Source organism: Pieris rapae, chromosome 10, assembly GCF_905147795.1.
Source record: "Pieris rapae chromosome 10, ilPieRapa1.1, whole genome shotgun sequence".
Taxonomy (NCBI): Eukaryota; Metazoa; Arthropoda; class Insecta; order Lepidoptera; family Pieridae; genus Pieris; species Pieris rapae.
This window is the reverse complement of record NC_059518.1, coordinates 1,573,485-1,587,942: the sequence shown is the minus strand read 5'-3', so window position 1 is coordinate 1,587,942 and position 14,458 is coordinate 1,573,485. Positions and strand designations below refer to the sequence as shown.

Here is a 14,458-nt window from a genome sequence, read left to right as displayed (position 1 = left end):
TAGTAGCTCTTTAACGTTAGCAAGGAAACGTTTGTGCTAAAGGTACACTTAAATATTTATAGGCATATTAATTTCATTATTTACGTACGAAATCATGTTAGGAACTAGCACTTAACTGTGCGCAGCTGGAGTCGAAATTGAGCTAAAAGCCTCGATCCATCTTACGGAGGGAACTAAATCATACCTTCAACGGTTGACCCGATTTCAAGATTCTATAGAATCTTTTGACTTTCAACGTTGAATCATCATATTTAACGGGTTTGAAATGTAACACCCTCTCTCACCCATCTATGGGATAGCTTTAAATGTCAGTTGGTTTACTATGGACTACATTTCTTTACCGGGTTGCTTCAATAAAAAAAAGAGTGCGTGTACATGTATACGCGTTAGAAGTTATACTTCTTTAGTGTATGGAAAAACTTAACTAAAATGCAGCAGTGATTAGCGATAAATATTAAAATTTAACGAAAAGATTTTATTTAAATAAATAAATTATTACTAAATACCATCACGGTCGTATATGAAATTGATTTAAAAACACCAAAATAATATTTATTTATTTACACTGTTTAATTGAACTGTTACGAAACCCGTGTTTTAAATATAAAAATACTAGAATATACTACTTGAACATAGTTATCGATTTCCATGCCACCTAGACCTAACTTTACGATGTCGAATTTAGGTGTTGGTGTGCGCGCGCATCGTAAAAATTCACTCTCATCATTTTTCTCCATCGCGCCAAAAGAAGTATAACTTTAAAAATAGACAGTTTAGATAAGACAAATTTCGTGTTAAGTATTTTGTGCTACCTTAAAATTTAATAATTAACATATATTATTAAAAGGAGTCCCTTTAGGCAAGGTTCCGAAGATACTGGCAGAGTTTCCCCTTTGAATAGCTAGACTAATTCTTTGTGCGAGGTAGCTGCCAGCTCTTCGTTCTCCTGTAATGTCGACATTACACTATAGTGGTTTAAAGTTGGTTGAATTTTATTAACAAAAAGAATGTTTGGAAGAGGTTTATAGACACCGCGTGATCTTTTCAAAGCAGTTGTATTTTAATGTATTATTTTGGCACAATATTTAGCGATGCTGGCATCTTGCCAACCGTTATAACCATAACAGTAGCGTGCCTGATGTTTCGCAGATTCTTAAGTGATTTCTTCGTATAGTAGATATAATATTAACCTACATATATTTATGTTGGCTATTCAGAGATAACATTACACAGAATTATTGCTAAAGGATTCAGCATTATTACTGAAATAAAAATGATATATACCATATTGGTCTGTTAGGCATTTGGATCAGAATATATTTCGTTAACAGAATAAAATACATCCATTATCTAAAGATTATTAGCTACGTGGGAGAGAGAGTTTTCAAACTCAAGATCTGGATCTAAATATCTAATGCTCCACGCATTAAAATCGATTTTCGTTTAGTTTTTGTAATTTATATTGGTTTGCGTATTTTTTTATTTATTAATTACTACTATACTTCGTTGCAATAATGTAATAAAATTGACAAAACTGAATGAAAAAAAAGGCAACTGGTGGCCTCATCGCTTCCGAGCGATCTCTTCCAGGCAATCATTGTTGAAAAAAGAAAAGGGTAATCCATAAGTAACACTAAACTAATACAAGAAAAAAGAACTAATCTAAAGAAGGATGAAAAATGAAAAGTGCACATGAATCACGACAATTCTAGATCTTACGTCAGTTAGAACGAAAGTTAGGGAAATGATGTGGACAGGTAATGTCTGTACAATAGAGATTTAATGTAATATACAGGAGCTTGTTTTGTTTTATTTAATACATATTTGTATTATCTCTTCGTGTATGTCATTTTTCATTCACATTAACAATTGTATATTGTGGTTCTTTTACCAGTGCATCAGTGTGGCAAGCTTTTATCAAAAAACCGTCAGTAAGTAATTATAAAGATCGTTGATCTTTAACACTCTTTCAGTCAAGTGGGTTAAGAACTTATGAAACACCGAAAGAGAAAATTCTTAACTCAGCGTTTCATTCTTTTTTTCCTACAATAATTTCACAAAAGAGAGTTCGACTTTACATGAACCATTTAGCCAAAAAAATAATTATGGCTAATAAGTAATATACGTCCGGCCACGGCTACTTATCTGCTATTTTGAATGGTCCAGTGGGCTATCTCACTCTTACAACTTGATTACATCGATGAAAATATTGATGTGTTTTACAATGTCTGCCAAGTTAAGGTAATCTTGTTTATCATGCTCTTAATGAGGTTAAGTTTTCATTTAGTTTAGGTTATAATTGTTATTTTTTTAGTTATTAATTTTTTGATTTCTAGATTATATTTTTTGTGTTTGTTCTAATATAAATAATGTGTAAGTGTGTAAAATTCAAAATGTCATATTGTAGGCACACAATTTGTTTAAGAACGTATAAATACATAAATTTTATGTTGACTTAATTCTCTACAAAAGTACTAAATACACTACTTGTTCATGAATAGTCTTAGTGTTCTATAATCTTTTGACACTACTGTTTATTGTTTGTATGTGGCACAATTGCACTTATATTCACTTAACTAGGTTTATTAACTCAAAAGGTTTTCTAAAGTACTACTAAAGGCGTCTTATTCCTGTATCAAGTTGGATTGCCTCACCTATGTATGGCTATGTAGCCTGTTTAAATAAGCCAAGGCAAAAACGCCGTATTTAAATAGGTACTATACATATTTGAATTTGACTATGTGCTTTCATATTCCCAATTATAATTTAAGAATGCTTAAGGATCGTTCTTAAAATTAAATATGTTTTAAATCCGCTCATACAATATATATATAGAATGGTTCTAGTGGTAACAGAAAAATACACTCACATCAACACTGATTCCAGTTTGTGAAAATACCCTGGTATTTGGAAGCTCTTTAGGCACGAAGCGGAAGAACTCTTGCGCACCATGATACCATTTGACTGTGTAAAGGGCTTCTCCAGTGTCCAGTGCCCAACGACATCCTAGGATGGCACTGGAACCCACGCCTACTGCTTCTGGGACACTGAGTTGTATGTCTCTCAACCCAAGCACGCCTGTGGAAATAATTATTAAAATAAATCTTCTTGAATGGTTCGATACGCTATTTTCAGCAATCTTAGTGGTAACAATATTTATCGTTAGTAATCAGGTTTTGATCACGGGGAACCAATAATGGATTTATGGAAGTAAAACTAAACTAAAATAATATAGTAAATAGGATAGGACTATCCGCGTCAGAGGGAATCGCTTCATATTACAAACACAATACAAATTAAGCAGAAATGCTCGCAGAGTTGTTTATTTTAAAATTCATCTTCAATACCGTGAGTGAATCAAAATTATTAATAATTATCAAGAAAATTTGCCGCCACTAGATGACTCCTGAAAGTGACATGACGATACACACGGGACATAAGTAATTTTAAATCATGGTCCATTCAATTTGTATAATATAGAATTTTATTTCTCGTATTCCAAAGCAAAGCCAATTTATTAACAATGAGAATGTATATAGACTCGGTAAAAGTCGACAGTGACTATACGTGCCAATTTTGGTGTGATTCCATTTATTGCATGACTGAACTAACACATATAAAACCATAAAAACATTGTCTGCGATCTTTTTGTCAGTCATATTATCATAAATTGGTTCATATACTCAATTTTTTTAGCTAACTTCTCATCTGATGTGACAAATATTCACATTGACGCAAGTGCGCGGCTGGTGTTTAAAAATCGGTATGCTTTCTTGAAGGAATAAGTCAAATTGGTTTAGTAGACCGCTGGTTCCACATAGTAGTAGTGTGCGGCAAAAAGTGCCTTAAAATGCCGTCATTTGTGGAACGTCAACGAGGTGACACGGGTGGAATTTCGTATTCTGCCTTTACTTTATATGATAAAACTCAGTTGCATGAACAAAACCAAAGTCAAATGAAAGTCGGTTGATTTTAATTCTCTGTATTAATCTAAATATATAATGCACGCGTAATTCGTAAACTTCAATTAAATTATAAAGTTTGTTTAAACTTAAATTAAACTATAAAAATTGCAGTACTCTCTTGATCTTGATCGGTTCATCATGGTGATATCCAAACTACTAATCGTAATTACTACGGGATGTTTTTCTTTATTTCTATACATAAATATAGGGTTCGTAGCAATTTCAACTGTTATTTTTAATATGGAAACCGTGCGTACTGACATCATTTCAATCCAGTCATACCAACACACGTAATAACATTTTTCCTTAAACATCGCCCGTTTCTCTCTCTGTAGTCGGCAGCAACGAAGCATCTAGAGCGGACCACCTTCTTTCGGTTTCTGTCCAGCGCTTCCCTTATCCCTTATCACACTGTATAAACATCGCCCGTTAATTATGTATTATTTTATATATGCTTGGATCCGTAAAAATCCCAATTATTATAATAGTCCTAAGTCAAATACGATCTTAAAATTTGCAGTTGACGTAAGTAATCAAATCTTAGCCTGAAGACGTGTAACGGTGGTTGGAATACATAAATCAAGTGAGTACGTGATCGAATTGAAGATCAACCCAATACAGGAGTCCCAACAAGAACTCATTACATTGTAAAGTAATTCAATTTACTGTTGCCGACAGCATATTACATTTAATATTAAAATTACACTTATATTCCGGTAAAATACACTCGAGATTCTCGCTCATAATAATTATTTATTCATGAAGGTATATTTAGGATATTTTTTTAGACTTTATTATGAATATTCATGGTCGCAAAATGCAAATCAATTACGGTGTTATATACAAAAAATAATATTAGATAATCCTATCTCAAAAAGTCTTATCATAAAGATGTAATTCATCCTTACAGCCGTACTTAGACTCGCAGATTAAATATTAATGGTCACTTAAGCTATTAAGTAAAACAATCGCCTAGAAAAGTTTTTAGGATAATATATTTTATTTTAATAGGATTTAAGTCCTGGATACAAACATCTCCTCTGAAGACTTTCCATGGAAAATACGGTAGAAGTTGCAGAGAGACCCCACATCTCTACGATGCCAAGATGCTTGAACATCTCGGAAGGAGCTAGTACTGGGGACTGACAACCAGCGATGAGGATAGTACTCGTAGAGTTGCATTACAAAAAAAAACCACAACGATGGTGCTTTTATCAAAACTGTACTTCTAAATGTTTTCCTCTGTAATTAAACCTTGAACATTCGAACCCAAGGTGAGTGTAAGAGTATGGAAAAATTTACTATTATCACGAAACTGCAATAACTTAAAATCGACTACCATTAGGCGTGACCATAAAAACTAAATAACATATCATTCTGCTAATGTTACAAACTTTTTCGTTCAATTTGTTTGCGTGCCTGACCCTTTCGCAATAAATCCAACCCGAAAATAGTTTTATGTCCCCAAGCTTCCGTTTCATCAAGAGAACCGCCGTCGTAATCTGGTTACTTAATTTCCAAACACATTTCTCTTAGCTGGCCATAAATGTCAGGAGGCTAATAATTCACTGAAGTTTCGCATTTTGATTGTCTACTGACCAGAGAACAAGTGTTTTGGTAAAGCTAAAACTTGCCCTAAGCCCATCATTATTAAATAGTAATGAAAATAGCGGAAGAACACGACTGTAATGTATATGTTGGTACATTAAAACGCACCAACACGTGCATGCACGTAATGTTTCGATAAATATCAGAGAGACAATACGATGCATGGATGACGCCACAAGTAATGACATGAGCAGAAGAATCATATCTAATCCAAAAGCAATAATAATCATAATGGAATGAAGAAGAGAAGTATTTATGGTTATCAAATCATTCACAGACGTTATCTTCATATGTTGGAAGTGTGTCCAGAGAGTTCCAGCATAATGTATATTTTATTAATAAACAGCTTTCTTTCAGTCGCACTCTTTATTTGTGAAGGTTGTGTTAGTGGTCCTAACTTCAGTGATGGTATAAACTGTGAGGACCTTTAATTATCTGGTACCTTCCACTGTCATAATAAGTTCAAAACTTTCTGGTTTCTAAAAGTTATGTAAAAAGCTTTTATTATATTATTGTTATATATTTCAACACTCGGGAACGCAGCAGTTATAATTCAGTTCAATATATTTAATAAGCTACTATCATGTGACCAAGATATAAACTGAATTATCAATTACACTGAGCTTTACTCGCCTGAGACAAGCTAAATAACTTAGCGTCTTGAGCTTTAGTAATATAAGGCTTTGAGTCAAGGTTCATATTTAACAATAGATACGGTACATTATAAGTTAAAGGAAAGAAGAGAATAAAATCAACCTCAAAGCAATGTTGACATCGTGAACATAAGTTAATTTTTATTTATGTATTGCTTTTTCTCATACGATTTCGTTCTAACCGATAATCTTTATCGACAACAGAACGCAACGTCGTATTTTGATTACAAAGTTTGAATAGTATGTGTTGATTTGAATTGCCTTCTGGATAGCACTTAGTGTAAACTTGAGACTTCGAGAACCTAATTGTTCCTGTCTGTGGTATATTTTAAAATCCATAGTTTAAGAGGCAGACCGAAGGACGCGACCTTTATATACTAAGTAAAGATGGTACACAGAATGGCTAGAATGTGCAATCCGCTGCAGGGCCGTAACAATGTTGATGTTTTTCTGCGATCACCATCTTAGGATACTTTCTCTTTATTTTTTAGTTTTGTGTTGTATGTTTGTAAACTTTTTAATTAAATACATTATTATAGTAAACCCTTAATGTTTGTGCACGCCCTCTGCACTTGTTTTTATACCACACAGGTTAGTTTGTATAACTTTTATAGTGAGTGAGTAGTTCTGAGGGGCATAAATAAATAATTAAATACGATAAATAAAGAACATTTATTTGACAATGTAATAATTAAATTATTTTTAAAACAGAGAAAACGATTTCGTCTTTCTGAATTTGTACGAGTATATGACCAAGACATGAGATTGGTCACTGAGTTGTGTAAATAAAGTCTAAAGTGTTGGAAAATTATTTTAAGTAACTTTTAGAGTTAGAAATGGATCTTTATCATACTCAGTCGTGGATACATTTGATGTTTCCCGTAACATGCGTGCTTCCCAAAAAGTTACCCAGGTTTGAATGACTTGAGATTGGCACTTTACAGACGTTTCGAGATTTCGTAGCGCTCCGAGAATTTCGATAATCAGCTTTACTTAAGGGATTGGGTTCGAAATTCAATTGTATCTCGAGTGATTTTAATAATTCATCAACTTTGAGCTAAAGTACATGATACGAATATACTAACTGTTAATGCAAGAGATAGACGGGAAGTGTCAAGGTTATAAAAAAAATCTAAAGTATAAAAAATATACACACACTTAAAATTAATCTAATATATAATCTGTCAAATCCTTTTTTTGGTACAAAAATACATACAACTCTGAATTTTCCTCCCTCTACGATTAACCCTCATTTTTTATTTGTTAATTTAGATTTTGATGACGAATTTAGATGACGGTAAATAGTTTTCATTGCGGAAAACCGAACAGTCTTTAGGGTAGCATAGCATAATGTTTCATGTACTAAACAAGTAAAATCACATTAAGGAGAAATGATGTTCGCGGGGGCATCACAAAACAACAAGTAGTCAACAGATCTGGGCTAATAAATAACTAGTAATATACTCTTAAAGGCCAGCAACGCAATAGCTAACATGGGTGTCCATTAGCTGCTGTATTGTATGAATATTGCGAAAGAACGTTTGCCATATGATATATTTAAAAAAATATGATATAAAAAGAAGCAAGCTATGTAATACATGGCTTGTGTAACAAAAAAAGTGTTTACGTGAAAAAATTGTAGGCAAATATTATTTAATCTAATGCTAGCCAAAAACATCAGCTGTTCTGTGTATAAGCAAGGAATTTATAAAACTGTCACCTATAACATATGTGGCTTTGACGACAGCCTTCACGGCAAAAAATAACCTGCAACCAAAGCTGAAATAATAAATTGCTAAAGATAATTTTCTAAGTTATTTATTTGTATTTTTTATAATAAAATATTGCTGTTGCATATTTCTTTAGCTGCTGTCTTCAAATTGAGCAATTATTAAGACGACGCCATTTTGTTTTTGAGATGAATTAAGATTTCTTCCTTCAAGAGTTTTCACCATATTAATGGTGTCAGGAAAATGGATAAACATTTGTGAGCGAGTCTTATAAAAAAAAATTATGTAACAAACGGACAGGCTGCTCACATGATGTTAAATGGTACCACCATAGACACTTTGATAGAGGGCACGCAAGTGTGTTGCTGGCCTTTTGAGATTCGGCACGCTCTTGAAAAACCCTCTGTCAAATTGGTTCGGAAATACATCAGCGGGCAGCTGGTTCCACATATGCACGCACGGCAAAAACTGCTTAAAAATCGCTCAGTTGTGGAACAACGGACGCCGAGGTGATACGATTGAAATTTCTTATTCTGTCTCCTCCTAACACTCTCATCGATAATAATCGGTAACATCCTCAGATTTTATAAGATCTGTATTTTAAATACATACATTCTTTCTCTAGTATCTCAGAACATTGATTGTATGAATAAGAATTGCTTTTAGCTCATTTTTCAGTTTCATATATGAGTCTGTTTCAGAATTTATTGTTTTCTTAATAGCACCAGTTTCCTCATAATATTCTCATACAAGCGAGTGTTAAATCCGCACATCAAAAGAAAAATGTTTTTTTTTTTAAGTTTCTGTGGCCAGTCCTCATTCGAATGCATGACCTTAGAGTGAAACCACTTGGCACTGGTGAGATATTATAGAAAGTTCGAAATATAATTCCTAAAAGATTCATAAATTAGGCTCACAATTTATTCACTTGTTTAATTTAGTTCAATGTTAGTTTAATTAGTTCAGGATTGCTTTCGTAAAATATTTTATTAGACGTAGATTGAAATTGACTTACTCTCGCACTCTTGGGAGGTTTTTGACGATCAAATATATTTTTATAGCCAAATCAAATGTTCAAATTATGAAAAATATATAATTTTTGGGGCTCTGTATCTGTATCTGTTTTATCATTTGTCAATCAAATAGGTGATCAGTCTTCTGCCTGACTCACGCCGTCGTCTTTTTGGGTCTAAGAAAAGCCGGTTTCCTTAAGATGTTTTCCTTCACTGTTTGAGCAATTATTGCGTACATATAACGAAAGTTCGACTTCAGGAATGAAGCCATTCATTAATGTTCTTAATTTTTAGAAGAATTATAGTGATCAGATATTCTTAAATTTATTCAAGTATTAAAAAAAGGAGGAATACAAACTTGCGGTATACGATTTCATTCTCGCATTACGATATATATTTCAAATCAACAACGTTCATAGGACCAAAAGTGCCTTATAAAAAAACTGTAAGACTAATTTGAATATATCCATATATATATATATATATATATATCCAGTAACGCACTCGCGAGCCCTCTGGCATTGAGAGTGTCCATGGGCGGCCGTATCACTTAACATCAGGTGAGCCTCCTGCCCGTTTGCCCCCTGTTCTATAAAAAAAAAGAATAAATACTTACTTCCAACGAGCCATAGTAAAATGGCTGTAAATTGCGAAGCCATTATGTTTACGTTCGACAATTCGACACGTCAAGTGGCGGGCGCGTGTCGGCTCCCGCAGGCCCTTCTTATCTCCATAATGTTCAAACCCGTCATTCAAATATTCTTCAATGACATAGGTATTCAGCTATTGTATTCGTGATCTTGCATATCAATCTGTAACAATACAATATGTTCATACATGTAATACATAATATTAAGTGTTTCTCAACATTGAAATACTGGTCTATTGGAAAGTCATATACCGCAGTTAAATATTATGTGTTTGACTAAGCCAGTCTTTTGACTACTGTATAAGTTCTCAAAAGCTATGTTGGGTTATTCAAGAAAAAGAGAACCAATTCTGATAAAACCTTAGTATTCAGAGTATCCATGGGCAGCGGTATCACTTAGCATTAGATGAGAGTCATCCTCATTTGCGCCTGTTCTATAAAAAAAATGTTAGTAGAACACAAAAAGTAGGAGAATATTTGATTCGCAACACTGCGGAGATTTTGAAACAGTAGTGTAACACAATCTTCGTCCCAATTCTTAAAAGGCCGGCAACGCACTCGCGATCCCTCTTGCAATGAGACTGTCCATGGGCGGCGGTATCACTTAACATCAGGAGAGCTTCCTGCCGTTTGCCCCCTGTTCTATAAAAAAACATGTTTGAATTTATACAATATCATCTATATATATAAAAGAAAGTCGTGTTAGTTACACCACTTATAACTCAAGAACGAAAGAACAGATTTGAGTGAAAATTGGTATGGAGGTAGCTTAGAGCCAGGAGACGGACATAGGATACTTTTTATCCCGTTCGACAGCGTTCCCGTGGGACTTGACATGAAACGTCAGTCACTATAAAAAGTGGTATAACAAATAAGAATCAGACTTGGAATAATAAAACGCAAATGATAGCTATGTAATTGACGTATAATGACAGCTATGTAATGACGTATATATGACAATTTGATATTTGTAAGAAATCAATATTCAAAATATTTCTATTAAATAAATACGTTTAATTATTTTTACAATTTACAATTTAATTATAATGATAGTGCTATTGCCCATTCGTATAAACAGTGAAGAGAACTATAAAACTCGGTATTGTCGTATGTATACAGTTCATCCAAAGAATGATGAATGTTTCTATTTGTTGTTGTTTTCGAATGACGCATTTAATCGAGTATTGGAACGGGAACGTGAATATGATCACCAGGAATTAGATTTAGTAGTTCAAACGAATGTACCCCTGTTGAAATACCAACAAAAGGAAGTTTATGATACTTTAATGAAGGCAAACGATGATGAAAATGGTGGTTTATATTTCCTAGATGCCCTTGGTGGAACTGGCAAGACATTCCTCATGTCATTAGTTTTAGCAACTGTTCGGGCGAGATCCAACATAGCGGTTGCAGTTGCTTCTTCTGAAATAGCAGCCACATTGTAAGAAGGATGCCGTACGGCTCATTCAGAATTAAAATTACCGTTAAATCTTCAAACTATTGGAGAACCAACGTGTAATATTGCAAAACACTCAGCAATGGCCAAAGTTTTAGCGGCATCGAAAATCATCATCTGGGACGAATGCACAATGGCGCATAAACGTGCATTGGAAGCACTTAACCGAACATTAAAAGATTTACGCAATGAATCGAGATGTTTTGGAGGAGCAATGATTTTACTGTCTGGCGATTTCCGCCAAATACTGCCAGTAATTCCAAGATCTACGGCTGTCGACGAAATAAACGCTTGCCTCAAATCGTCAAATCTATGGCGCTATGTGACGAAACTGCAGCTGACAACAAACATGAGAGTTACATTGCTTACTGATAAAAAAGAAGAAAAAGAATAAAGATGTAGATGACCTGAACTACATAATGGTATGCGTTTGGTGGTTAGAAAATTGAAGAACAATGTAATTTACGCTACGATAATGATAGGAAAATTCAAAGGTGAGGAAGTTCTTATTCCGAGGATCCCGATGATCCCAACCGATATGCCGTTTGAATTTAAAAGACTTCAATTTCCGATACGTCTTGCATTTGCCATGACCATCAACAAATCACAAGGCCAATCCTTAAAAGTTTGTGGTTTAAATCTAGAACATTCATGTTTTTCCCATGGTCAATTATACGTGGCATGTTCACGGGTCGGAAGACCATCAGCGTTGTTTGTTTTTGCGCCTGATAATAAAACAAAAAATGAAAAAACGTGTATCACAAGGTACTTAAGTGAAGAGCAACCTATGTACTAAAATACAGAAATAATAATGAATGATTAATGTAGGTATTTAATTTTTTTGTATTTTTTCCAATAAAAAAACCCAAACTGCTTATTTATTGCCATTAAGGCGGAACAAAGTTCGCCAGGTCAGCTAGTGTATAATATTTATAATTCCTCACCCGGAATGCAAACTAAGCATGTGTTTGAAATTTACAAAGAAATATACATTTCGATCCGGCTTAGAGGTTGGCGCCACACTACCACAGAATATTCCTTTTCCTATACACGGTGTATGTGTTAAATGATACGTTAAGTTTGTCTTAAGCTTCTTAGATTTATAGTGCCCTAGTATTATTTAAAGCGAGACCAGTTTCACCGCCGCTTTAATCATTTAACTAAGTGTAATAATAGAGGATTTATATAGGAAACGGTTATTAAATATATTGAAATATGTACTTTTGATTCAAGCTTATGTAGAAACCCCTTTTTCTACATTTTTATTAAAATGTTTTATTTAATAAAAAAGTTATAAAAAACGATACTTGTATATCCGATTTTCCATTATAGAGCTAAATCCGGTTCAATACAAATATCTGAATTTAAAAAAAAATAATCTGAAATTTATACTGCAGGCTTAGGGTTCCTTAGACAGTCTAGGTAAGCAAGCCTCTGCAGCTGCTAGCAATCCTACCAGATTGGTGGTAGGATTTGTAGTTGTCCATGGGCAAGACTACAGTTACAAATAAAAACATCATCTATCGACACTTTATTGTCTGATGACACGCAGAGATCCAGAATATTTAGAAAAACTGATTGTCACTGGCAAAATGCAGGGCCCCAGGCCTTGAGGCTAATATCCTATTTGCTGGTCCGATCAATTACCTTACAGGTCATACTATCACACAGGTGGAGAGACTTGCTGAAGACTGGGGTAGTGAAGGAAGTTGTGCCAATAAAACGTCCTGCATAAATGAAGAACCTGACTAAAGAAGAAGTACCGTTTAATAATTGGTGCTGGTGCACATCGGAACTCCTGGTAGAATGCTATGAAGTCCACTTCTTGAATATATATAATTTACAATAATTTAAAATATCAAAGGACCTATGAACTTGTTCCCAAAGTTGAAAAACGAAAGTACTTTCATTAAGAAATACAGCCTTCGAGTGATTTATCGTCTCGGGAGGTTCTATTCACGCCGTGCGTTTTGTTGTCTAGAGATCGATTGGATCCGAATAAAATACATTCACCAATTGAATAGCACCCCAGCAATGTTTCAGCGAAAGCGACACTTTCGGAGACTGGCTTAGTGTAGATAAGTTAACATTAAGCCTCAATGAAACGTTCGGAGATATCTACTGATTTTTTTTGCTTTGATGACAATTGACAAAGATTTTTAAGTATTTTTATAGGATTTTTTGTGAGGCTATATTGCGAACTATAATAGTAGTATAACTTAATGTAAATTATGTACCATGGTTCAATATAATGGGGTGAAACTAGTTTTAGTAGTAAATCCAGTATATATATATACTTCCAGATTACATTCGCACTGAAAGTCATATTCAATCCGCTTCACAAGGCATTTTTTACGAACTAGCGAATTGTGCAATCGACCCCCGGTTAAGGTCTAGAAAAAAATGGCGAAGAGTTTATTGCCAGTTTTTCCCGTCCCTTCTACGCCCTTAAAATGCCCTTAAAACGCCGGTAAATGTAAATTTGTAAGCATTTAGCTATGATATGATGAACTTAAAATACACATGCAGTTTTATTACGCATATCTTAATATATATATTTCTTGTGTGCGTGTGTATGTGACTGAACTCCTCCTAAACGACTGGACCGATTTAGACGAAATTTTTTGTGTGTGTTCAAGGGGATCTGGGAATGGTTTAGATTCACAATTTTGTCCGCTGGACAATGTTTTTTTTAATTAATTTTCAATTTATTAGTTACGAATACATTTGAATAATAATTTTCATTAAAATGGCTTATTAAAAATTGAAATTTTGAAATTAAAGACGAGTAGACAGGACAACGTCTGTCGGATCCGCTAGTTGATATATAGTTTTTTAGGTGTGTATTGAGAACCCAACCTTAACTTTGAATATCGAATGGTTTTCGCGCCCCAAAATGCCCTTTGCCTAATCTATCCGTCCGTCGTGTTTTTCCAATTCCAGTTAAATGCTGGATTTAAATAAATAATCAGTATTTCAATCTTTTATGAGATTTAAGCGATTCCTTTGTGCCTTTGCAATCTACTTAAAGGCGATGGAACTTTCAAACACTTTTAAAAAGGAGTTTTATAAAAGTGCTTTTGATTAAGATCCCTTTGATTTACAGTATAATATTTTTAAATTTAAATGAACATTATGTTTTTAAATTTAAATGTAATATTTTAAATCAACTCGTGCTAAAAGCTTCAAACGGCTAATGAGAAGCTCTAAACAGAATAAAAAAGTCCTTTTTGACGATGCAGCTTTATTTGTAAAACAAATATCTACATGAGTATTTTAAAAATAAGCAGGCATTCGCAACAATATACATAAAAAAAGTTGTATATGAATACACTGATATCTTAATAGAAAGAGATAACGCGGCATGTGTTTGACCGAATAGAA

At 33.9% G+C, this 14,458-nt stretch overlaps 1 protein-coding gene across 1 annotated transcript in view; it reads right to left on the bottom strand.

Moving 5' to 3' along the window:
* The window catches only part of LOC110999069, a 52,004-nt gene that overhangs the window by 20,071 nt on the left and 17,475 nt on the right, over positions 1-14,458 (bottom strand). The window contains exons 2-3 of the mRNA XM_022267956.2: positions 9,586-9,781; positions 2,870-3,078 (exon numbers count right to left, since the gene is read on the bottom strand). Coding sequence (XP_022123648.2) covers positions 2,870-3,078; positions 9,586-9,628 — 252 coding nt within the window. The 5' untranslated portion in view covers positions 9,629-9,781. The remainder of the gene's footprint in view (positions 1-2,869; positions 3,079-9,585; positions 9,782-14,458) is intronic.